Source organism: Aythya marila (assembly GCF_965140915.1).
Source record: "Aythya marila genome assembly, chromosome: 10".
NCBI lineage: Eukaryota > Metazoa > Chordata > Aves > Anseriformes > Anatidae > Aythya > Aythya marila.
This window is the reverse complement of record NC_139051.1, coordinates 15080620-15106497: the sequence shown is the minus strand read 5'-3', so window position 1 is coordinate 15106497 and position 25878 is coordinate 15080620. Positions and strand designations below refer to the sequence as shown.

Here is a 25878-nt window from a genome sequence, read left to right as displayed (position 1 = left end):
TGAGGAGGTAAGCCATCAAAAGTCACCTTTGGATCAGCATGGAGTTGCAGGGCCCTGAAAAGCAAGATTTGTTCACTAGAACGTAGAGCCTGGGGCTCAATTCTGAGGGGTTAGGAGATCAAAAGACGACTTTGGATCCCAAGTGGAGGTGCTGGACCCTGAAAATAAGGCTGTGGCAGGCAAACAAGGAAACACGGGGGCCAAATAATGAAGATCCTTTGGATCCTAAACAAGGGGTGGTCCTCAAAGTAGTGAGGCTTTGGACTTTAAAACTGGGGTTTGGGACCATCCAGCTCAGAGGCTTTGAGGGACCAAAGAAGCCTTTTAGGATCCACCACCTTTTTTCCTGTTCTTTCTTTTCTTCCTTTTCTTTTTTTCTTTTACTCTTTTCTATTAATTAATTAATAAGTTAATTAATTTTTATTTTTTCAGACCCAAGGCCTCTGGTTCTGTGCTCAGAGCCTCTTCTTTGGGACACAAAGCAGTGGTTTTGGTTTCCCCCTACTGGTTTGAAACTGCTCTCGGCCGCTGTGCTTCAGAAGAGCTGGCCTCTGGAGGGAAGGCACTTGGAGACTCTCTCCCCAGTGCTACAGCGCCTGGCTGTCCTGGTGCAGCCTGGCAGCATCCCAAAAGGACGCTCAGTGCTGGCCAGAGTCAGAGGGGGCAGATCCTTCCTCCGGGCAAATGGTGAAGTGGAGAAAGGCAGCACTCCAGCACGCCCCTGCTGTCCCAACAGGGTGCTGGTTTTCCTCAGGTGGGCAGCCGAGTTCCAGCACGGCCGCTCTCTCCCTGCCCCTGCTGCAAGAGGCAGGGGGAGAAAATACGACAGACACATGGAGCTCGAGGGTTGAGATACAAAAAGTTTAATTAAAGGGAAAAGGGAGAGGGAGGAAAAAAATGAAGGGACGGGAAAGGCAGGGCAGGGCAGGGCAGGGAGGGGCAGGGCAGGGCAGGGCAGGGAGGGGCAGGGAGGGGCAGGGCAGGGCAGGGCAGGAAAGGGAAGGGAAGGGAAGGGAAGGGAAGGGAAGGGAAGGGAAGGGAAGGGAAGGGAAGGGAAGGGAAGGGAAGGGAAGGGAAGGGAAGGGAAGAAAATGGGGGAGACCGCGCGAAAGGCCAGAGAGAGGGCAAATAGCGAGGCCCCCAGGCGTGGGGCGTGTGCGCAGAGCTGCGCTCCAGGGAGGGCTGCACGGCGCCCCCGGGGCTGGGGAGGCACAGCCTGCGTGTAGCTGAGGATGCTGCTGGCCAGCTCTGATGGCAACGAGGAGGAGGAGGCCACTTTCCGCGCTCAGGGCGCTCAGGGTGGCCCAGTGGAGCTGCGGCTGTGCCATCCCTGGCAGTGTCCCAGGCCGAAGCGGGGGTCTTGGAGCAGGCTCGCTGCTGGAGAGGCGCCGGCTGAAGCCCTGTTGTTCATGGGCTTCGGGAGCTGCTTCGGGCGTGCCCCCGGCACGCAGAAGGCCGGAGAAGTGGAGGGAACGTGCCCGGGGAGCGGGGCTGCGCCGCAGGCAGGAGGAGATGCCGGGAGCTTTCCAGCACGCTCAGCTGCCTGCCGGGGAAGAGCGTCGCCTCCTCCACGCCTTCTGCAGCCTGGAGCACAGCTGCCGAAAGCTGAAGCGCGAGCGTGGCCATGGTGCTTGCAGGATCAGCCCCGTCTGAATCGCCAGCGACGAGACCGACTTGCAGGGGTCGTTTGCCAAGCCTCGCAGGGCTGAGAGAACAGAGAAGGAGAGGCGAGGTGACGGCCCTGCACCCGCAGAGCGCCCGGCCCCCCGCCGACGTTGCCCCCAGCTCTCCGCACAGCCAGGAGGGAGCAGGGGCCAGGCTCCTGCCATCCCCCTCCCTGGCTCACCTTGGCAGATGTCCTGGCGCTGATCCAGCAGGTGCCTCCCCACGAGCCCTGGGGACACACGGCCTGTCAGCGCCCCCGGCTGCTCCCCGGGGCGCAGCACGAAGGCACAGGGACGGGGGACCCCAGGCTCGCGGCTCACCAGTGAACCTCACAGCCTCCCGCCGCAGGGGCTCCTGCGGGCTCTGCAGGTAGGGCAGGCTCTGGGTCAGGTACTCCTCTGCTGCGCTGCTCCTCCTGGCCAGCTGCAGAGGGAAGGGCGCGGGCTCAGCGCAGGGCGGCCCCGGCCCCGGCCCCGGCCCCGGCCCCGGCCCCGGGTGCAGAACTGTGCGTACCAGGCACTCGCCGATCTCCCAGCTCTGCAGCGTCTCGGCCAGGTGCGCCAGCTGCCTCCAGCGCAGGACGCGCGCGACACCAAGGAGGGCTTCCCGGGAGGCCTGCAGAACAGCTGAGATGGCAGCAGAGCCTGGGCAGAAGACCCTGCTCCCCCCCCCGCAGCCCCTCCGCAGGGAGGGGGCCTCAGTGGAGACTAACGCTGCCAGCAGCTGCAGCACCCCTGGTGCTCGGGGGCCCCCAGGGCAGGGCAGGGCAGGGCAGGGCAGTCGGCATCGCCCTCCCCCGAAAATGCCCACCTCGGCCACGCTCTCGTCCTGGTCGTGCAGGTGGAAGGACAGCGGGAGCAGGCTCCTGTGTGCCACCTGCTGCAGCTTCTCTTTGCTGCCCTCCACCAAGCCCAGCGTGTCGAGGAAGAGGCGAATAGAGAGAAGCCGCACCGTGCTTGACTCCTGGGGAGGGCGAGAGGGGGACATCGGTCCCGCTGGGGGCAAAGGCCCCGAGCCCCCAGAAGCGCTCCAAAACGAGCCTGCCCAAGGGCTCGCAGTGCCCCGGGCTGGGAATCGGGCTGTCCCAGGGACGCAGCCATGGGGACGCAGCCTTACGTCGCCAAAGAGGGCTGGGAGCTTGCCGGCCAGCTCCAGAGCCGTGAGGCTGAGCGTCCTCCCCTCCAGGAGCCGCAGCATGGTGCTGAGCACGGGCAGAGCGACAGCGCGGGTGTCGCTGTCTGCACCCTGCAGCTGCTCCGTGATGCTCGGCAGCAGGACGAGCGCTCGCCTCGCCTGTGTGAACAAAACACCTTCCTTTGGGGAAAGCAATGACTGCCCCCTGGGCGACAACACTCTCCCAGCCCGCCCAGCGCCCCTTCCCCTCCCCGCTGCCTGGCGAGGTGCCGAGCCACAAGAGCCCGGGGCCAGCCCAGCCCGAGCCGCGGCACTCGTGGCGTTGCCGGCTGCCCCCGCTCACCGTGGCCGGCCTCTCGGTGAGCCCCAGGATCGCCCTGAGCACCAGGCTCTGCATGCCCAGGCACGGGCTCCGCAGGTAGCTGGCAAAGAGGCTCACGACGCAGTCCAGCTCGTCGCCGAGCTCTGTGCACTCCAGCAGCTGAAAAGGACGTGGGGCGCAGTGCCGGCTCAGCAGCAGGAATGCCAGGGCAGGAATGCCAGGGCACGGCCAAGCCTGGCCCCGAGGCCCACGTGGGCTCGCTGCTCCCGCTGCCCCTGCTCACCTCGCTGAGGATGACCATGGCCACCGTCTCCCAGGAGGAGGCCTCCATGCGGAGCAGCTCGACCAGCTGGTGGATGATGGTGGCGCGCAGGCTCCTGGGCAACTCCTTCATTTCCCTGGCAGGGAGAACGGCAAGCAGGCGCCGTCAGCCCCGAGCCGGGCGGGCCCAGCTCTCCTGGCTTTGCACCGCTCTCTTTTGGCACCGCCCCAGCGGCCACGGGCACCCGTGCTGTGGCAGCACTTCCTCCGAGAAGCCCCTGTCACCTCCAGGGCTGGGATGGTGCCGACGAGGGGCTCTCACCTGGCCACCACCTGCACGCCCCAGAGGTGGCTCTCGGCGCTGAGAAGCGCGGCCCAGCCGCCCTGCGCCTCGATGGCCAGCACCTGGCTCCCCAGGCCCACGCTGCGGAGCAGCGCTTTCAGGGCCTGCACCGTGGACCTGCAGGCAGAGAAGGGCCCGGGTCACGCCGGGAGCCCCAGCCCTGGGCTCCTCTGAGCAGCAGGGGCCGGGGCTGTGGCACCTGACGGGAGTGAGCAGGTCCTGCGGGTGCTTCTTCCAGAAGACCTGCACCTCCTGCAGCGTCAGCTCCGTGGTGAAGGACACTTGGAAGAGGAGGGCCAGGAAGAGCTGGGGGAAAATGGCGTTGGCCTCCCCCCGGCTGGTAGGCAGCAGGAGGATCTCGTGGAGGGGCCTTGCTGCCTGCAGGAAGCACCCGGAGGCGGAGGCGTGGGCAGGGAGGGACAGAGGAGGACGGAGCCCCCCAGGCTGGTGCCCCAGGGTGCGGAGAAGGCTGGCAGGGGCCAGGGGAGGGGAGCGGGGCCCCTGCCCCTGCCCCTGCCCCTGCCCCTGCCCCGGCCCGACGCAGACGCAGACGCAGACGGGCAAGCGAGGAACTCACGGCCAGGGCCAGGACGCGCGGGTGGTCCTCGGTGGAGGTGGATGTCTTGCAGCCAGACTGGTTCATGAGGATGCGGAGCAGCTCCCGCAGCACCCTCTCTGTGCCTGGGGGCTCAGACACCGTCGCCCTCCACATGGTGACGGCGACGCTGCGGGAGGGACCCCCGGGCTGTCAGCAGGGCCGCCCCCGGCCCCCGGCCCGGCTGACGGCTTTGGGGGTGTGCGAGAGGAGCCCTGCTGGGCCCCGTACCTGGTGCAGGTCGGCGAGCACTGCAGCAGGCTGGCAACCGTCTCCCTGGGGCGCTTGCTGGCCAGCAGCAGCAGGGCCCTGTCCAGGCTCTGAAGGGCCAGCGCGGCTCTGACGGACGGCAGGCTTCTGTAGATGGCCCACACGATGTGGAGCACCTGCCGGGGGGACACGGCTGAGACCGGGCCGGCACCAGGGCAGGAGCTCTGGAGGCTGGAGCCGTGGCCGTGGCCGGGGGTGCTGGCGGGCACCCACCTGTCCCGAATGGAAGTCGGTCTCTGCCACCAGCACGTCCACCATGTGGGCAGCCAGCTCGGTGCTGTGGGGACTCGGGGCTCTCATGCTCTCGACGGCGGCGAGGAAGACGCCCAGGCGCTCCGAGGGCTGCAGGTACTTCATGAAGATCTGTGGGAGGAAGGGCAGCACGTCAGCCACCCCGAGGGCTGCGACGGCCCCGCTCAGCCCTGCTGCTCCCAGCGCCCCAGGAGAGCTGGGAGCAGGGGCTGGGCGACGGCTGGGGTGCGGCCGCGTGCGGGCCCCGTGGGGACCGGGCTTTGTCGGGGACGGCGCCGGTCCTCTTGCTGACGTCGCAGGGCCGGGCTCTCCTCCGGGGCTTGGGGCTCGGGGCTCGGGGCTCGGGGCTGGCGCTTCTCACCATGAGCATCCTGTTGCTGTTGCTGTCTTCGGAGAGCCGCAAGGACAGCCGAGCTCGCCAGCTCTGCCAGCCCTGCGGCTGCTCGGCATCCTGGTCCCACAGCCTTGTGCCTGGAGAAAAGCGGACACAGGGTCTGTCGGCGGGGGGGCTGGGGACCTGGCAGTGGCAGCCGGGGGCTCGGGCACAAGCCTCCCTGGCAGGAAGGGGGCATGCCAGAGCAGAGCCGGGGGCAGCGCGGCCAGGGAGGGCCCGGGCTCTCGCGCTCAGGGCAGGGGGAACGGCTCGTCAGCCCGCGGCAAGGCAGCCGGGCTCGCTCGCTCGCTCGGGTCTCTCCTGCTGAGGAGAGGGGCCCAGGCGGCCTGGTGCTGGCCTGGCTGTGCCGGCGTGCCCGTGTGTGGAGGGACCCGGCCCGACGCGGCTCCTCTCACTTCTTTGCTGCGTGATGAAGAGGCAGAGGTGGCGCACAGCCTCCGCTGCCTCGTGGCTTTTTCCCTCGTTCTCGCAGGTGCAGCACAGGAGGAGGTACCCCACCAGCCTCCCCAGCATGGCGAAGCGGTGCTTCTCGGGGTGATGATGCCTCGGCACTGTGGCTCCTGCTTTGCAGGAGCTGACCTGGGGAGAGAGGCAGCGCGGGACCACGGCTGAGCGGGGCGGCAGGGCCCCAGCCCCAGCCCCGGCTCTGCGCAAGCCTGGAGGTGGGGAGAGCCGCGGCCGTGGAGCGAGGCCGGGGGCGCCGGGGCTGCCTGCAGCAGGGGCTCCCTACCTGGGGCAAGGAGCAGCTGGTGAGGAAGGCGGCCAGCCTGGCGATCCGCGCCATGGCCCTCTCCTCCACGGCCTCCGGCTGCTGCTGGGTGAAGGGCAGCAGGAGCTGGGGGGAGAAAAGCTGCTGGTGTGCCCGCAGCACGGGGCACTGCTCCTTCCCGTTGTCCCCCCGCTGCGCTGGCCAGGCGGGTGGCCGTGTCCCCGTCCTGCTGAAGCCCAGCCTTTGCCCAGCCCCACCTTCAAGATGTTCTGCAGCTCCAGGAGGCCGCGGGCGCCGGCGCTGCTCACCAGCGCCTGCAGCAGCCTGTCCAGGGCTTCCACGGTCTGCAAAGAGGAGGCCAGGGCTCGGGGCGCCCGAACGCGGAGCAGTGGCAGCCCCAGAGCCCGGCCCGTGCATACGCTGGAGTAGAGAGACGTGTCCGTGTCCGTGTCCGTCCCGTCCTCGTGGCCAGGGAGGTGGAAGACCCTGCAGAAGCAGGCGTGCAGGAGGCCGTCGGTCATGTCCTGCGGCAGCAGCCGTGCTGTGCTGCAAGGGGAGGGGGGCAGAGGTGAGGAACGCCCCCTGTGCGGCACCCTGTGCCCCACTCGGGGCCCCTGGCCGGGAGTGGCGGCCAAGCCCGCGCTGGCCCAGGTACCTCATGGCGGCGATGGCGAGCATGGCTTTCTGCCGCACCTCCGTGTCCAGGCGGTCGCTGGGCTCCTCCTGCAGCAGCGCCTGCAGGGCACAGCGCGACGGATGGCACAGGGCAGCGTCCCCTGGCCAGCGAGCGGCTCCAGGGGCTGGCCTACAGCCTCCAGGATGGCTGCCCCGTCCCAGACGGCTCCCGGGGCTCCCCGCTGGCCCCTGCAGCGGGAAGGGCCGTGCCCAGCACCCGGCCAGAGGGCAGGGCGTCCCCTCACCTCGATGCTCTGCGCCACCTCCAGCTGGCAGAAATACAGCGCGTCCCACGTGCGGGGGTCCGCGACGGCGGCTTGGCAGGCGTCGCAGACGGAGGCCAGAAACCTCAGCTTCTGCGCCTCTCGCTGAGCCGCGCAGGGGAGAGACGAGCGAGCGGGTCAGGGGAGCCCAGCAGGGGCTGCCCGCAGGAGGCCAGCAGCCGCGGCACAAAAGCGAGCGAGCGAGCGAGCGGTACCTTGGGTCTGCGGCTGCAGCAAGCGCGGAGGAAGCTCAGGGCGTCCTCTTGCTCCTGATGCGCCACGGCCGAGGCAGAAGGGCCCACGCCGGAGCCAGAGGGCGCCTGCAGTGGCTGCACCTCGGTCTCCTCACAGGGCTGCGGCTGGGGCCTGGAGGCCGGGGAGGCCCCAGCCTCCTCCAGCCAGGCCGCTCGCGGGGAGCAGGGGGGTCTCCCCGACATCCTGCCGGGAGCGCTCAGGAGGGAATGTGGCTCCTGCTCCTGTCGCGGGGGAGGGAGGGAGGGATGCCACAAAGTGCCAGCGCTGCCACCGGCCCCAGGCCCCCTCCTCTTGCCCGCGGGTGGCCCCAGAGCCCCGCGGGGGTCCTGTCCCCAGGGGCCTGCAGACGCCAGCCCCTGTCCTGGAGGGAGGTCCCCCTGCCCGGGGCTGCCCCCAGCCCCACTGCCGACCCAGGCCCCTTGGGGCCGGCCCCGCTGCGCAGCCCTGGCAGCGCTGCCCCACCTGCTCCTCAGCCCTGGCTCCTGCGCTGGCTTTCTGGGGCAAGGTGCCCGTGCTTTGTGCCTTTGCTTCGCACCTGGAGCACCTGGGAGCACTCCAAGCCGTCGCTGCTGCACGGAACCAGGTCCGTTGTGTCCGTTGGGATGGGACCCGCCCCAGAGCCCCCGCCCCAGAGGCCCTGCTCCCGGTTCCGGAGACGCTGCCTGGGCCCTGCAGTGGGCAGACGAAATGAGAATAACATCGGGGACCCTAAACACGGGGAACTGTTCCTTGGAAGTGGCCGCCTGGTCCACGACATTGACGTGGAAGCAAGAAAAAGCCACTGACAAGGAGGGGTTATCCTTTCAAACAAGGCTTTGGAGCTCCAGGAAGAGGCTTTTGCCCTAACATGTGATGCTGAGGTCTGAAAAAAATGCCTGCATCCAAAAACGGAGGGTGTAGGTGATAACAAGCCCGTTGCATCCCCACTGGCTGCACTGCGCTGTGGAGGGCTCCTTGGCTCCTAGGATGAGGATTTGGGAATTTGAAAGTAGGGCTGTTCCTCTCAAATAAGGCCTCACCATCTAAAAGGGCCGCTTTGTACCGTAGAATGAAAGTGTGGACCCTAATATAGGGCATTGTGCTCTAAAAATGGCTGTCTGGTTAGTAAGAGTGTGGCTTGAAGCAAGGAAAATCTAGCTTTGGATCCAGAAGCAGGTGTCAGGGGTCTGACCAAAAGCACTTGGTCCTTTAAATGGTGTCCCTGGTCCTGAAAATGGAGGGTTTAGGCAATCAGAAGATGACTTTGGATACCATGTGGAGGTTCTTGACCCTGAAAATAGGGATTTGGAGGCTAAAAAGAACCCACAGTGGGTCCTAATAATGAGGCTTGGACTGGTGAAAGATCCGAGGGTGGCTGGGGGAAAAGGGTGAGGGCAGCAAAGGGGAACTTGTACCTCCAGGTCAGGCTTTGGAGCCGAAACCTGGGCCTTTGGACTCTGCAGCTCAGGGTCTGGATCCTACAGTGATTCTTTGCTCCCTCCATATACGTGCTTGGACCCGATAAGGAGGCTTTGGACCCTAAAATTCAGGACTCCTCAACAAGCGTGAGGATTTTGGAATGTGAAAGAAGGGGTGTTCCTCTCAAAAAAGGTTTTGTCATTGAAAAAGTCTGCGTTGCATCTTATAATAAAATCGTCCACATTCCCGTCAGCAGCAGCCATTCCTGCGCCACTTAAGTTTGTATTTAGCAATTCATTCCTCTATCGATCTCCATCCTTTTTTTTTTTTTTTTTCCTTTTTTTCTTTTTTTTAATTGACAAGTTAACCTATTCTGCTAAATCAATGCTTCTTTCGCCCTGTTGTGGGAGTCTTAATATGGGAGTCTCAGTAAAGAAGCTTTCCTCCGCTCCTCCCCCAATTAAACAAACAAAACGGAACAAAAAGACAACAAAGAAACAGCTTTAACTTATATGGCCCCTGAGCGAGCAAATGCTCTTTGTTTATGAGTGAAGCAGAAGCGATGAAGCGGAGCAGGCACACTGTCAACACTGCTGGCCTGGATGGTCAGGAGGGAGGGCTGTCACATTGGACAGCCTAAAAAATGAGTCTGTAAAACACTGAGAAGAGAATTATGTGCAGTTTTGCCTCTCAGCACACCGTCAAGCAAACATTTGGCGGTGCCATGCCGTGCCGGAGGGGCACCTGGAGCCCGTGCAGGGCTCGCGTGGCTGGGTGCTTGTGACTGGGTGACTGGGTGCTTGCTCGCCACTGCTCCTGCTGAGGCTGCCAGGCGGCCTTCGGGGCTTTTTCTCTGGGCTTTTTCTCTTCGAGCAGGCCCAGGGGGGAGCAGGCATCACCTCAGGAACACGGAACCGGAGGAAAGGCCGAGGGCCTCGCCGCCCTCCCGGCCGCCCGGCGGCGCTCGTCCCGGCGCCTTGCTGCCGGCGGCGCCGTTGCTACGGGGCGCGAACGGGCGGCATGGCGGCGGCCGGGCCGGTGAGGGGCCGGGGCCGGGGCCGGGGGCTCGGGATCCGGCCGGAGGCATCGCGGTGGAGGGCGGGGAGAGTCCCTAGGGCCGCGCCGGGCTGGGGCTGGGTTCAGGGGGGGGATTCCTGGACTTTGGGGGCGGGGGGTGCCGGGGGAGCACAGCGTTTGTGTGTTTTGCATTGCAAAATGTTCATACCTCTGGCAGGCTTTAATGGGGTGGATGTGGAGCTTGGCTAGCCTGTCATGGAAATAAAACGGTTTTGTTGTGTGAAGATGCTTCATCTATCGTGTCTGAACGTTATTGTCTTCTAGGAAGATCCGTCCCTGGAGAGACACTTCAAAGGCCACAGAGATGCTGTCACTAGCGTGGACTTCAGCCTCAATAAGAAACAACTGGGTAAATACGCTCTGTGTTCTCATGGCCCAGTAATGAGAGAGTTTCTCTCCTTCAGCTGTGTGAGGAGAGCCTTGGAGGTCCTGAGCATTAAAATTACTTAGTTTTGTGATGAAGAGATTTGTGGGAGTTTTAGGATGAGTATTTACATGTGCCTTTAAAAATTCTGTAGTTGAACCATGGTGGTGATAAGTTGTGTGCATCCTACTAGAGCTTTAGGATCATCTGCTGTTGCCTACCATTGTGCAGATGCTTTGTTTTACAATGCAGTGAACATAAAGTAAAACCTTATTTCTTTTTTTTTTTTTTTTTTTTCCCTGCACAAGTATCTTTCCTCCTCCGTCTTTTATTTCTCCTATTTAGACACTTGCCTGTGTTTACGTCAAGGCTTGTTTCCTACCTGCTATTCAGTAACTCACTGTGTATGCTTTCAGTAGGAACTGATAGGGGTTTTGGCTCTTGATGAAGCTGTTGGTCCATCTGTGAGAACAGTGCTTTGACTCACGGAGAAGATATGTCAGAAATGATTGCTTGAGACAATGCACCTGCTAGGCAGTGGGCACAGCAGACATGAGTAAATAGAAATACAGCAAGCTGTTAGGTGTTAGCAATCTGTAGCTGTGGGCTACTTGTAATAATCCTGTTCTGGACCTTGCAACATGCAGAGCACTTGGGAGGTTACAAGAAAATGAAAATTACTCAAACCCATCTTGGACCATCCTTCTGCTGTTCTCTTCTCCCCTCTCTGATTCTATTTGCATTTCCCTAAAACTTTATCTAGTCAGTGCAGATCTTTGTTTAGTAATGATGCTCTGAATGTAACTTAGTGTTGCTTTTCACCATCTTTCCAGAAGTAGTGCTTGAGCCTTTGCCTCATCCAACTGTGAAAGAGTTACTCTTGATATTTTTTAGTAAATGAGATCAGGTTAGAAAGGGAAGGAATTCTAAGGATTTTTCTTTTTTAGATACTGTTGGGTCAGTGGTGTACTTGACTATTGAGAGATTTTCCTCCCTCCCTGCCTCCCTCCCTCCCTCCCTTTGCTGCCCCAAATCAGCCTGCCAAACCTAAAGGACTAAGGTCTTTTTACTCCATTAGATTGTTTGCCCAGTCTGGTTAGGATAGTTATTGCTAACCAGTCCCAAGGAGTATCCGATTAAAATGCTTAATTGAGATGTCAGAGCATTATTTGCCGTATATTTTTTATATTAGTCCTGGAAAAGATGTGTTATTTCAACTTAATATTTTTGCTAGGCAATGACTTAATAAAACCATGATTAAAGTTTTAATCTTTTGATACTAGGCTGTATGCTCAATTTACTTTTACACAATTGTCCACCCTTAAACCTTAGTATCCCTAAGAAAAGGTTTTGCCTGAATCTTTATGAGTTCAACTGTTGTTTTTGTAAGGTTTTTTGTTTCCCTTTAAGGGACATGATTCTGTATGAAAGAGGCATGTATTAATCCTGGATCAATTGCAGGTAAACGTTGTCTTTTTGTTGCAGTTGGAATGACTGTGAAGTGAAAGGACATTTCCAGCAAAAGCTATTTGTTGTTTGCCTTAATGCTAATGACCTGGAATCTTCTTGTAATTACGTTACATCCATATCAGAACCTAGCATCAAATTGATATTTTTTTAGGAATATCCTGAGATCTCCCTGCAGATATGTCCTGCTTGGGAAGAGATAGATGCAGCTTGGGTTTGTTGGCAGGCTAAGACATATACTCTGTCCTAGCCTGTGGAAAACCTACAAAGTTTTCTATTATTTAGGCATTAAACTGTTTTGAAGGGCTATTTTTACTGTCGTGGTTTCTGAGACTTGCCATCTAGTATTTTTTCTCTTTGCTAAGGCAATGCTGGCATGTGTTTGCAAGCCAATGCATGACTTTGTATGAATTGCTAATGAAATACAGAGTATGCAATACATCAGTGAAATTTAAAGGATGGTGTGCCCAAGACTGTTGGAAGCTGTGATGGTGAACTGTGTGTGAAAGGTGGTTTCATTGTAACTGGAGGAGAATTAATGCAAATTATTTTTCATTTTCTTTTCAATTCAGCAAGTGGCTCGATGGACTCGTGTCTGATGATCTGGAGTATGAGACCTCAGATGAGAGCCTATCGCTTTGTGGGCCACAAAGATGCGGTGATGTGTGTTCAGTTTTCCCCTTCTGGCCACCTAGTAGCTTCAGGATCCAGAGACAAAACAGTCCGTTTGTGGGTTCCCAGTGTGTAAGTATTTCTTACCACCATGTCTCTCTTTATGTTTAACTATGACTTAGGGTTTTTCCCTGCTTCTTGAGTGCAATTTTTCAGCTCTAGGCCTGAAGAAAGAACCATTTTATGGAGCAACATGGACAGAGGAGAGGTATTTCAGTCTTGAAATGGCATTGGAAATGAAACTGAAGTCCCTTACAAAGCTTAAAATCAGTATTATTTTCCTATGTTAATATAACAAGTCATTAATGTTACCCATCAGTGGTGAGCTGTTAGATTTTTTTCCTTCCCCCCACCTGTCTGTCTCTTCTAGCAAATCGATCCTTTGCTCCTCTGCCAGTGTTAAGCAAGATGTTTAGACACAAGCTGTGGTCTGGTGATGGAGATACCTTTTCTGTGAGCAGGGTAAAGGTTACTAGCTTGCTAACTAGCTCCCTGAGTAGCTTCAAGTTTGTGGTCTTAAATCCAGGGCAGCAATTCTGCTGATCTCTTTTCCTAATTACACCAACATTTTTGAATTCAATTATTTCATGATCACCGTGACCAAGACAGCTACCTACCATTTCATCTCCCCCAAAGGCCTTCTCTGTTCTCAAACAACAGATCCATGAGGGCACCTTTCCCAGTTGGCTCAGTCAGGCCTTGGATGGGAAATTATCTTCAGCATGCTTTAGGAAATTTCCCAGACTTGCTTGTTGCAGCACTATGATAGTCCTACTTCATGTCTGGGAAGTTGAAATCTCCCAGAAGGACAATTAGCGCAAGCTTGTTGAATTTCTCAGAAACTAACATATAAATAGAAAGGACTGGGATGTAATGGGAGAAGTGAACTTCAGTGATGCTATCTCAGTTGTTTAGGGATGTGATCTCTGTGGTCTAAACTTTATCTGTGGTTGTCATGTCAGAAAAGGGACAGCATGGAAAGGAAACTATTGTTACACCAGTTGTGAAATACTTTGGTACATGGTAGATTTAATCTGTGCTTTCTTGGTGTTCTTTGTCAATTTACCTGCTTTAGACACAACTAAAGCAAGAGGCGTCCAGGTTGAGTCAGGTTTGTAACTGTAAGGGTCATTAAAGGGGAAGGAAAAGCTATAGCATCACCTATTTGTGGGTCAGGAGCTAGTTTCCAAAGAATTGGAAACCTTGTAGTCCCTTTCAAGGGTGATACATTATTGAGTTAATGCTACCCTGCTGTATTGATTTGTTTGGGATTTGTTTTTTTTTGATAAGTCATGTTGACAGAATTTTACAGTTTCATGTTTCTGCTATGAGATTTTATCAGATCTGGAGATGTTTTGTGGTTTTAAACAAAAAGAAAACTTCATAAAGAAATAACCATTGCTGTTCTTTGCCTCCTGGTAAATAAGGATCAAATAAAACTTGGGAGCTCTGACTTTTCTGAAAAGGGAGAGAATGTTTCTGGAAGGCATATAGGATTTTGACTTTCTACCTTTTTGGCTTCAGTAGTGCTATGGAACTCAGCGTATAGCAACAGAATGCAGTTTTCCTGAAGCCACAGTACAAAGCTAGGCTATTAGATACCGAAGGAAAAGAGAGTAAAATATGTCTCTCCATCCTCTTCTGTTTGTGAATATTGCACTCTTTGTAGCACAGTATATATTGTGCACATGCGGGACTCTTGGTCCAAAATATTCCTATTGGATCTGAAATATGTTGCACTCTGCCTCATGTTTGTTTGCCAGAAAAATACCTCTTTCATTTATTTGGAAACTCTGGAGGAATTAGTGATACCTTGTCTTTTGTCCAGCCTGACTGCGTTAATAGTAGCATTACTCAGTGTTGTCCAATGTCAGGCATTCTGCATTTACTCCTGTTGTTTCTCCTGTGATGCTACATCCAGAGCTGTCAGCTGGAGCATGGGCCACTGCAGTAACAGATGTGAGGTGGTTGCTGCCTTCTTGGCACTGTCTATGTGAACTGTGAAGGCACCTTTCTTCTCATCTGCATTGCAGTGAGGGAATTAGTAACAGTACAGAATCTCAGCCTCTTCATCTATAGTGATGTTTCTGTAAACGTTTTAAATAGTTGCACAAATTAACAGCATCCTTGCCCCTTTCTAGGCCATGTAAGTTGTTTCAAGTTGGATGGGGTTACAGTATTGAGGTAGAAAACTGATTTTAGCTTTGTGTTCTGTTCAGCTCATGAATTTGTCTGCGGTTGGTCAATGATCTCTCCCTAATGTCAGCATACACAGTTCTCATAGAAATCATAGAAAGGATTCTGTGATCCTAATGGATTGGAAGGGACCTTAAAGACCATCTAATTCCATCCCTCCTGCCATGAGCAGGGACACCACCCACTAGATCAGGTTGCCCAGGCCTCTTCCAGCCTGGTCTTGAATACCTCCAGGGATGGGGCATCCACAGCTTCTCTGGGCAGCCTGTGCTGGTGCCTCACCACCCTCTGCGTGAAGAATTTCCTCCTGATGTTTAATCTAAATCTCCCCTCTTTTAGTTGAAAACCACTCCCCCTTGACCTGAAATAATGGTTAATAGCACTGCATAGCCATACAGAAGCTTCATGTTCTCAGGTATGCAATGTCTTTGCTGTCATGTTGTGCAGTTCTAAAGTGTCCTTTCCTTCTGTGTAGCAAAGGTGAATCTACCGTGTTCAGGGCTCATACAGCAACTGTGAGAAGCGTTCATTTCTCCAGCGATGGCCAGTCCTTGGTTACAGCTTCTGATGACAAAACAGTCAAAGTGTGGACAGTTCACAGGCAGAAGTTTCTGTTCTCACTTAGTCAGCACATAAACTGGGTTCGCTGTGCCAGGTAAGTGACTTTCTGGCAAATAGTGATGGTAATTTATCCTTCAAGGTAGAGGTTGAGCATCATGGTCTTGTGTAACTATTTAGGATGATTCATATGTGTCCAGTGACTGAAATAAATTGGTAGCGTGCAGAGAAAAATTGGTAACATGCAGAGAAATGCCTTAGATAGCAGTTGTGTACCCATTTTATATTTCTTTAATAACCTTTGTCAAGCAGAGGCTTTATTGCTTAGTTCCATGTTTCACTTCTACCTGCCTTTTGCATCTTGAAGTTACTAAAGAAGGCAAAATGAGAGATTATAGTTACTGCAGCTTAGTTACTTGTCATGCCTCTATTCAAAAATGATCAAGCGTTCTCCTTCCATCATTTGGTTAAGGAGAACATTCCAAGTACATAAAGATAATCATCTACAAGCATTTTAGTATGTCAGGTTATTCATTGTAGACATTCGCGAGGATCAGCTAATGGTATCTTTATAGTTCCTGTAAATAACAAGCAAGTACAGAAAACGCTGAAAGGGTTGCCATTATAAATACATTATTTCCTTATAACTGTCTCAAAAATTCAGTTTTCCACGATCCATCTCTGTTGTTCTGAAGAATTTTTATGGATATAGTGCTAAGGATAAAGCCAATGTCTCTAAAGGTGATTCTTGCATTAGAGTTCATGAAAGTGATCGTGACAGTGACTGACAGAATTACAGATGCCCACAGTACAATAGAAGGAATATTTTTCTGGTATATGTAATGTTTTCCAGTTAGAAACTCAAGTTCTGATCCTGTAATATTTACGCCTCTGAAAGAGGTACATTGATCTTGGTTCTCTTGTAATGAAATTTTTAGCTGAATGATGTACATTCACCTGAGGCATTAGAATGATGAAGCTTCTCCTCTAAGAGCTGCTCCAGTGGGAGTAATCACATTGCTGTTAATACTTGTGGCAAATGTAGGAGTTGTTTTGAATTGGGGTAAAGAAACAACTTGAGATACTCTTCAATTAAAACAGGTAGGACAGGAGATCTTAAGTCAGACTGGAGACTTTCCTGAGGATTATTTTACACGCTTATGGAATTAGGGACGGTTTGGGGAATTATGGGTTGCCTTTTTTCTCAACCTGTCACAGCTGTGTTTTTAGTCTCATTGATGTCTGTGTGACTTCTTGAAGAGTCAGGTGTGTTTATGGATGTGCCCTGACAGCTGGCCAAATCCAGTTGACCGTGTGTACTTTTTGTGTGGGGACACTTCTTAATTGCTGTTACTCTTTTCCTAGATTCTCTCCAGATGGACGCTTGATTGTATCAGCCAGTGATGATAAGACTGTCAAGCTGTGGGATAAAACCAGCAGAGAATGTATACATTCCTTCTGTGAGCATGGGGGGTAAGTAACTGCCAGGGCACAGGGACCAGCCCTGTAGTGATGGCTCAATTGGGGTGTGTGGTGACTGTACACCTGTTTTTGTCACAGCAGTCAGAGATTCTTGTCCTCGCAATCATTTCTACCTCCTTAAAAAATGATTAGCACCTATTTCAAAAACAGCAAGCAGCAGACAAGGTGCAAAAAGCTTCCAGAATTGCTTTGATCTTGTTATACATTGTCCAGGTTGGAACATGAAGGGTTATGTTTCAATAACTGTCCAGTATGTCAGGCCTTAAATAATAAGAACAGAGAAACTTATTTTTGAAGATCTTTAAATTATTGTTTTCTTCCAGACTTGTCAAGTGTTTTTTTTTGTTTGTTTGTTTGTTTTTGTTTTTTTTTTTTTTTTTAATTTACTTCTTCAACTCAGAATACCATTAAAGTAAAAGTGTGCTGGCGAATTGGTACTTTTGTGCTTTCTTTCATCCTCAGAATGCCAAAGAGTTGCTCAAAAAAACCCCTGTTCTATTCAGTTGTGGAATCAGGGATTTTTTTTCATACAAAATGTTGAGCTGCAGCAAAAGTTAATTTGTCCAGAAATACAAAATGAGTCTTTAGAGTACTGAGGTGGGACTCTGCCTAGCTTCTTGCTGTATTGAAAATTCAAGTACAAATTTATGTTCTTTCCAGGTAACAAACAATTATATTAAGACAAATTCAGGCAGCATTATTTTTTTCTAGTAAGTTCAGTAAGCACAGTAGTAAATTCAGTAAGTTGTATCTCAAAATTAGTTAAGAATAATAAAGGGCAGGGGGGGAGAATCTGTGTTCCATTCTTGCATATGCCAATCTAGAAATCCTGTTAATTTAGTAAAGGGCATGTGTTATGCAGACCTTTACACTTTAAAATATTCCACAACTGGATCCATCAAATTTCCAGAGGCTTGTATCTACAGCTCCTACACACAGATGTTATGCAAAACTTTGAAGACAGGTGTGCTTAGATATGGTCCTGCAGTCTGCTTGGGGTTATAAGTAAGGTCTTGAGAGAAGTTTGCCAGTATGAATTTTTACATTTTCTCCTTTCTTTAATGTTCAGTGCATCACGATATAGTTTCTCTTCTTGAAAATACCTTTCTGATCTTCAGCAAGAATTAAATATAAACAGTTGGATTTAACTGCAATTTACAGGTTTGTGAATCATGTGGATTTTCATCCCAGTGGTACATGCATTGCTGCAGCTGGTACAGATAACACAGTGAAGGTGTGGGATGTTAGGATGAATAGACTTCTTCAACATTATCAAGGCAAGTTAAGATCTTTGAAAAACCTGACCATTCCATGTTTTAATATGGATTGCTCTGAAGCCCCAGCATTCTCTCTCCTCACCTGCTGTTTTTCCAGAAGGGCATTGGCTTAGCTGTACCCAGGGAAGCCTTTCTTCACCAAACCTCATGCTTTGCTTTGTATTAGCTCCAAGACTGATTCCTGCAAATTGATGAGAGATGCCTCTGTTCTGATTTTTCCTTTTCTGCCCACCATAAAAAAAGGCAAAAAAGCCCCAGAACTGAAATTGTCTCATATTGTAGGTGTGCATAGGTGTTACTTGCAATTCCACTTGGCTTTTATTTACTGTTCTTGAGGAAATAAAGTGCAGTAGAAAGAATGTGGCCTTTGCCATCAAGTAAGTCTGTGAGAGAAATCCAGTGCATTCCAGCAAAGCAAAAATTTAAGTTTTTCATGAGAAAATTATGGAAAGTTAACAAAAGAAGGAAAATGAAAATCAATACATTGCAGTTCTAGACCATGATACATGTTTACAGTTCCTTCTCCGGTATCTCCTTTTGGTTTTCATCTTCCAGAGTTGTTTTTGACCTTGTTACACCTTTAACAGGCTAGTTTGTCCTTGGAGTAGCTTTATATTTAGGAGTCTAGTTTTTTGTTGTTTTTTAATCCTTACTTTCAAAATGGCATCTCCTCCTATTGCCTGTTCCTGTCAAACTGATCAGTGTGGCCATTAGTAGGGAAAGTAGGTCCTTTCCGATTCCTGCAAGCTCAGCAATCCATACGTTCTGAAGCACTGTCGTCAATACAAATAGTGCATCGAACTTAATTTTGTTAGCTTTTGTGAGGACCACTTCTGGCACGCAATAGTCAAGCAGATCAAAAACAGGGGACTGGAGCTCAGTATTCTGTTCTTTCTGCAATCCACGCCAGATAGCGTCAGTTCCTGCTGCTACAGCCTCACAGGTGAATGCCAGGCAGAAAAGGCAAAATAGTAAAATATTTTTGCAGTTGATTTCTGTTAACTTCACAAATTAAAAGGCAAAAACTGAACTTTAAATTGAAACAGTTGGACCTCCTGACTTTATTTAACTGATTGTTGTTCAAAGTGCTTTTGTCTATGTATCCCTTTACTCACAGGTCAATGAAAGAATTTGCATAGTCTTTCAGTGAAGGCTCCTCAGTTTCCATTACAATAGAAAGGCAGAGAAAGTGTTATCGTGGCTTAAGGAGCAGGGTGCTCCTTCTTGTGTTCCTTCAGTGACCTGTGTAAGACAGACTCGTCTTGTGCATAAGAGTAGTGGGAGTTACTCATCTCAGAGCAAACACGGACAATTTGCAGAGAAGTCACTAACATTGTGAAAGTCCTCTGGATTCCGTGAAAGAGTACCTAAAAGCTTTGCAAAAAGAAGTTGGTGAGGATTAGGAACAGTCTGCACATTTTGGAATCCTTTAGTAATTTTGCCCTGTGTAGTGGGCTGTTCTTTGCACATAGATGGAAACCATTATGGTCATCTAATCAAACCTTTAAGCACTGATAGCGACACCACCATTATTGAAACAGTTCTCTTCTTGGGTTAAAAAAAAAAATGCAGACACAGGAATAAGGAATATGATCGTATCCTGGCTTCTGAACTGAAGGTTGTCCTCTCAAGTGTATTGCCCCTGTAAAGTCAGGTCAAATGGGTGTTGAACTCTTTCAACTTTAAACCTGCTTCAGTTTCTTGAACTCTCATGTAACATTATTTTTATTTTATTTATTCAGTTATTCTTACGGACAATCACTTCTGGTTCTGATAATTAACAAATGTAGTGGAAATTAACAAATGTAGAGGACATAAAGCCTTTTGAGGACTGTTGTTTCAAGTCATTGTAATTGTACCTTGTACTGGCCACATACCAGCAATGAATCCATGAGGTGGATTGATAATGGGCTGGATGGCAGAGCCCAGAGGGTTGTGCTCAGTGGCGCGGAGTCTAGCTGAAGGCCTGTAGTTAGCTGTGTCCCCCAGGGGTCAGTACTGGCTCCACTATTGTTCAACTTATGCAGCAATGACCTGGACAGTGGACGGAGTGCACCCTCAGCAAGTTTGCTGACGACACGAAGCTGGGAAGAGTGGCTGATACCGCAGAGAGCTGTGCTGCCATGCAGAGGGACCTCGACAGGCTGCAGGGTCGGGCCAGGAGGAACCTCATCAAGTTCAATAAGGGCAAGTGCAGGGTCCTGCACCTGGGGAAGGAATAATCCCAAGCACCAGGAGAGGCTGGGGCCCTCTCTGAGGGCAGAGAGGGACCTGGGAGTCTTGGTGGACAGCAGGCTGACCGTGAGCCAGCAACGTGCCCTTGTGGCCAAGGCCACCAGTGTTGCCAACAGGTCAAGAGAGGTAGTCTTCCCCCTCTGCTCTGCCCTGGTGAGGCCCCACCTGGAGCACTGTGTGCAGTTCTGGGCTCCCCAGGACAAGAGGGACACAGAACTACTGGAGTGAGCCCAGAGGAGGGCTACGAAGATGATGAGAGGACTGGAGCAGGTGTCGTACAAGGACAGGCGGAGAGAGCTGGGCGTGTTTAGCTTGGAGAAGAGGAGACTGAGGGGAGACCTCATCCATGTGTAGCAGTATCTGAGGGGAGGGTGTCAAGACGCTGGAGCCGGTCTCTTTTTGGTTGTGCCCAGTGACAGGACGAGAAGCGACGGGCACAAACTGAAGCACAGGAGGTTCCAGCTGAATATGAGAGGGCAATTCTTTACTGGGAGGGTGACAGAACACCAGGAAAGGGTGCCCAGAGAGGCTGTGGAGTCTCCTTCTCTGGAGATCTTCAAAACCCGTCTGGCTGCCATCCTGTACAATGTGCTTTAGGTGATCCTGCTCAGCAGGGGTTTGGACTAGATGATCTTCGGAGGTCCCTTCCAAACCTTGGCCATTCTGTGATTCTGTGAATGCTAAAGTGTGATTCTTTGTGTAGTAAGTATTGTTAACTTGTGACCTTTATCAATACTTGGAAGTGCCTTTCTGAAGTCTTGCTGCTAAAATAGGTGCCATATTCAAACACCCACATAGTGTCAGACTGCCCTTCAACCTACTTTATCAGCTTCTCAGCAGTGGCAAGATCTGCTGTGCATGTTTCCAGCCACAGCATAGCTTGGCTCAGTAATGACCTCTTCTTGCTTTCCACTTACTGCTATTAAATTTTCCAAGTCTAATGTGGTTCAGGTTTGACTGCCAGGTTTATTTCTGTCTTGGAATTGTATATTTCCCCTATAACCCACCCTTTCTGTATTTTAGTCTGACACTCTTGCTATTGAAGCGATTTTTTCCTGCTGCGTTGTTTTTAACAGCTACAGCGTAAGTTCTAATCATGTACTAAATTTTGAGCTAGAAATAGCCATAAAAGCCAAAGAAATCTAAATCGGCAGTGGTAGTTGTATGCAGGCACTTGATGCACTTGCGGCTTCAAGCTGGTGCATTTGTAACATGGAATGGAGATGTGTTTGTAGACTCTGCCCTGTAAGGTTTTATGCACATGCCTGCTGGCTGAATCTGATTTAGTTTTGTGGCTGTCCCACTAGAGGGCATCTCTTGCCTCTGTATGGGCTCACACTGCCTGATTTCAAGGGAATCCATTTTAAAGATGAAATTGCTTTGAGGAGTTAGTAGATAAGTGTCCCTGCCACTGGCTCTTGCATGTTACAGCTTGGTTGTTTTCTAAAACTGATGTCTTTTAGCTATGTTGCTCCCGTTAGCAGAGCTTGTTCCTACTGTAACATTTGTAAAGGGAAGTTGGAAGTAGAATGCAAACTGTAAAACTCCTTGTATGGTGTGTTTTTTTTAGCAAAGTAAAGGATCTCTGGTCCCATTTACTGTATAGGAGAGTAGACGATGCTTTATTCGCTCCTCTAGTTGATGCTAACTATTTTTGTACAGCAAATAACCACATAGTTAAAATGGTCAGTATTTATTCCCTAAAGATTTTGCTTCCTATGCAAGTGAGATGCCCTGCACACAACTTGTGGCTGCGGAAACAGCTTTAACCTGCTTTGTCACTGCTGTTTCAAAAGAGCAATTGACCTGTGTCTACACTTCAGACAGAGCTGGGCGATGGGCATCAGTCTCTGGGACTGTGGCTGTCTCAAGTACATGCCTTTTTCCTTTTTTTTTCTGCCTGCTGGTTACTGAGGTGTCACTGCTTCTGTGCAGCCAGTGACTGTATTGCAAGGCTCAAGACAGTTATGTTCAGCCCCTCAGTAGGTTGGCATGACTCAATTTTCAGCAGCTGACCTGTGCAGGTAACGCCTGAGCCCAGTAGCAGTCCCTTACCTGGCCGTTAGTTTTCTAGGGCTTGGCTGGTGGAAGGGCAGGTTTGTGGCAGTGGGAGACTCTTCCTCATGCTGTGCCTGGTCTATCGGTGAAATAAATGAAATTCTGAATTTTGAATAAATGAAATTTTGGTTTGGTGGAAGGAAGATGAAGTTTTCTCTGAGCTGATGGCAGCCAAGAACTGCCTGGGCACAGAAGCTGCGACTGCTTACATGGCCACAGCCTGTGTGAGTTCTTGCCATTGTGAAAAGTTTTTTGGCAAAGCCAGAAATACTTAATTCACTGTCTGGAGCTTAGAGGTTGTATCTTTATCTTGATCAGTTTCTGGTGTGATTCCTTTTAGGACTTGCTTTACTTGACAAAATATGAACTTGCCTGCATCTGAATATAGACAGTAAAGGGCTGAGCAATGTTATAAATTACTCAGAATAAAATTTTCAAAGGAGTGTGTTTAAGTGCTCTTTAAGGATAAAAAGCTCAATATGTAATTTTTCTCCTATATAAGGGTGGGAGGGATACTGGGAGACCTGTTACAGGCAATATTCACCTTCAGGAATAACTGATGAGAAGTTACATGTGTTGAGTTAAGGTTTTTTGTTTGTTTCCTTTTTTTTTTTAAACTATCTGGGAGGATATTTCCTAAGAACTGAAGCTGAAGTATCTAGTGTTTGAGAGTTTGAAAAGTAGATATGTTCTATGCAGGGGAAGGGGGGAATAGGTGGTGCTAGTGTCTTTAAAATTGTATTTTGGGTGAGTATCTTTAGCAGGCAGTTTGGATATGAAAAGTAGACCTGACTTAAGAAAACATAAGTTTAGTGTGGGGCTTGTCAAGGGAGGCTGCGTTAGTAGTAGTAGATTCAAGATGGAACATTTGGAGGGCGTTCAGTATAATTAAGAACAAATGGAGAGTTAAAATGCTCTTGAAGCATAGCTTTACTGTTCTATGTCACATAAGCCATGCATATGTGAAGTACTGCATGTTCTTACAGATAAATAAGCACAATAGCTTATTTTGTGAAAGGTGTTTTTTTAGGGGGGAGTGGGGAAGTCCTACATGTGATAGATGTTTAATGTTCTATTGAATATAAAAGTGTAGTTTGACTGTCCTCCTAGAGCATTTTCTTTAGCATTCTCTGTCACAAAATCATATAGTTCACTTGTGCACGTAGTTACATTTTAGGGCTACACTTGAAGCTTTTGTAGTCTTACATCTTTTAGAAGAATTGGAAAGCTTCCTTTCTCATTTCAGCAAAGTTATACCTATCTCTACAAGAATTTGAATACTGCCCTTGTTCTCCACTGCTTTGAAGATTTTTGTGGCATGTTTCCCCCATGATAATTTTCCTGTTAAACTTTGTAACAGAAAATTGGAATGTGTTTGTACTTTATTTTATTCTTTTGCCTTGGGCTTATGTAAACTGGTCTGGGTGATTATTTGTGTACATTTTTTCTATCCTTAGTGCACAATGCTGTGGTAAACAGTCTTTCCTTTCACCCCTCTGGAAATTACCTGGTTACTGCTTCCAATGATTCAACTCTTAAAATTCTGGACTTGCTGGAAGGAAGACTTCTGTATACTCTTCATGGTCACCAGGTGAGGAAAAGCCTTTCATACAGTGACATACAAACCCACAATGTACTGAGCAAATCTGTGCTCGAGCCTTAGATTTCATCCTTCATATCCAAAAATCTTTTGAAAACTTCCTTGCTTATTAAAATAATAACGGTGATAATAATGAAAACCTTTTGAGGTCAGTGTTTCGGAGGGAAGGCATATGGGGAGGAAAGGAGATAAGGCAGGAGTGGAGAGGATAAGGAAACGAGACAGGGAGCTTCAACACTGAGGATGCAAGCCTAAGACTGAAGGGACACATCAGTGCTGTGCTCCAGACTCTAACCCTGTCGTGTAGTCTCTGTACTCAGACTGTCTCCTTCTCTAAAGAGGTGCAAACAGCACTTGGCCTTCTGATGTGTGTGAACATAAATGCTGTTTGTCTGACAGGACACTTGCAAACAGTAGTGGTAACATGGAGGAGATGCATTTTGGGATGTTATTTGGGCACACGTTTCCATTTTGGTAGTTGACTGAATTAAATAATTGAAGGTGATAAATGCTGCTGGCTGGGTAAGTTTAACTGATTGGCCTATTAGTATTATGCTGCTGGATGTGTTGCTTGTTAGGTTTATTATATGAATGCTTGGAGCTCTCTTTTAAAATGGTAAATGGAAATAAATAACCTAATTTCATTGCCCATATTAAGTGGGGCTCAAAGTCATGAAAAAGCAAACCTGTTTTAAAGATTCCCTTTCTAAAGGGACAAAGAAGAGACATTCCTAATCTACCTGTCCCTCTGTTATTATTGAGGCTGTTTTGAGCCATCAGTACTAGCTGGGGAAAATCACAGCCTCAAGCTGTTGGAGGCATGGTTCTGGTCAATAATGGCATATGTGTAAGTTGCAAAATTGCTAATTCTGGCTTCTTGTGGCTTCATGTTTAGTGATTGCATTGTCTGATACCTAAAAAAAAGTTGAAGTTGTTCTTGAACTTCTCTCTTACAGTGTATTAGTAAACTTCTCTTCTTTTTCATGATCTTAATGAGTAAAAGTAACAGTCTCATACTTAAAACTCTACTTCAAGACAAGATCTGATAAAACTGACCAAAGGGTTTAAATGCTCAAAAGAATGAGACAAAGATACAAAGAAGATAATAAATACTGAGTATCCCAACACATAAGCCTCATCTGCATAAAACTTTCTTATTTTCAAAACTAGACTGTGTAGACAGGGCTGCAAGGCTTTTACCTGTTGTCCTAATCTCATTTTCATATTTGTCCCTTGCATTAGTTGGTTATGCAAGTGCTTAGGAGGTAGCTTTCTGGAAAAGGATAAGTCTGGAGGGACAGTGGATCTTGATACCTTTAATTCTTCTCTTAGAAAGTGATGTGGCTGGTTATTGTTTGGTTAGAGGCTGAACCTGCTTTCCATTCCTTCCTCCCTTCTAAACCTCTCACAGAGTGCAGTTGCACAAAAAATTGCTTTGAGAATCTGAAATCGATTTTGGTGATGAAAGTGTTCAGAATTAGGCAGTAGGAAATCCCTTTAGACTGATGCTCTACTGAACTCAGCACTTCTGCAAAATAACAGTTTATTGAGTTGTCTGTTCAGATGTAGGGTTAAAGCTCATTCTTGTTCCCCACATTGTTTCCTATCAGTGAGATAACCAGGAGAGAGTGCCAGATGTTACCAAGCTGACATTGGAAGCACTGTGACAGCAGCCCAGCTGAGGGGTTGTTGCCATTTTAGGATTATATCTCTGTTAGTCTGGAAACAAGTAGAGTTATAAAAGTGGCTGGCAGTGCTTTCTGGTCTTCTTTCAGGGTATTACATTAAGGTGAGGTGGGTATAGAACCAGTCCTGGCATTGCCCTGTGGGCTGGCATTCACTCTGCTGATATGTGCTGTATTGCTGTGGGGGTTTTAATGCCTAATTTTATAGATAAATCTTTTCCACTTAAAGCTTGTGATAAACTTTGCTTTGTTCACAGTAACCAACCCGCGGGGACAACGTGCAGTGCTTTCATCAGAAGCTACTGGGGTAGATTCCTCTGCTGGCTGCTCCTCTGGCATATAACTGGGGGCTATGTGATACTCAGGGCTTTTTCCTCCAGGCTCACCGTGATTTCTGCCAGTATCTGAAAGTGGCTAAAAATGAAGTGGGGGTGGATTTTTCTGGTCATTAAGTAGATTTGCCTTTTTAAGCGAGGGTTGTGGGTTAGTCACCAAATGAACAGCCTGTTCTGAAGACATTCTTGAGTTGTGACTTTGTGTGGGTGACTGTGTTGGTCCTTAGTTCTTATTCTGACAGCTGACTGCTGTTATGTTGTTCTGGGAAGGCTGCATGCAAGCGGACACTTGAAGGAAAAAGTCTTAAGGTTCTTTAGACATACTCTGACGCAACT

At 50.3% G+C, this 25878-nt stretch overlaps 1 protein-coding gene and 1 long non-coding RNA gene across 2 annotated transcripts in view; one reads left to right on the top strand and one right to left on the bottom strand.

Annotated features, from left to right (window-relative positions):
• Positions 1-1876: 1876 nt before the first annotated feature.
• Positions 1877-2207, bottom strand: LOC309881707. Its single transcript, XR_014318173.1, has 3 exons — positions 2179-2207; positions 1986-2088; positions 1877-1894 (listed from the first exon to the last, which is right to left on the bottom strand). It is a non-coding gene; the product is annotated as an uncharacterized lncRNA (long non-coding RNA).
• A 7262-nt stretch (positions 2208-9469) lies between these two features.
• The window catches only part of POC1A (POC1 centriolar protein A), a 54899-nt gene continuing 38490 nt past the window's right edge, over positions 9470-25878 (top strand). Inside the window, exons 1-7 of the mRNA XM_082767799.1 lie at positions 9470-9574; positions 9878-9962; positions 12017-12188; positions 14788-14967; positions 16236-16343; positions 17514-17629; positions 23380-23513. Coding sequence (XP_082623925.1) covers positions 9557-9574; positions 9878-9962; positions 12017-12188; positions 14788-14967; positions 16236-16343; positions 17514-17629; positions 23380-23513 — 813 coding nt within the window. The 5' untranslated portion in view covers positions 9470-9556. The remainder of the gene's footprint in view (positions 9575-9877; positions 9963-12016; positions 12189-14787; positions 14968-16235; positions 16344-17513; positions 17630-23379; positions 23514-25878) is intronic.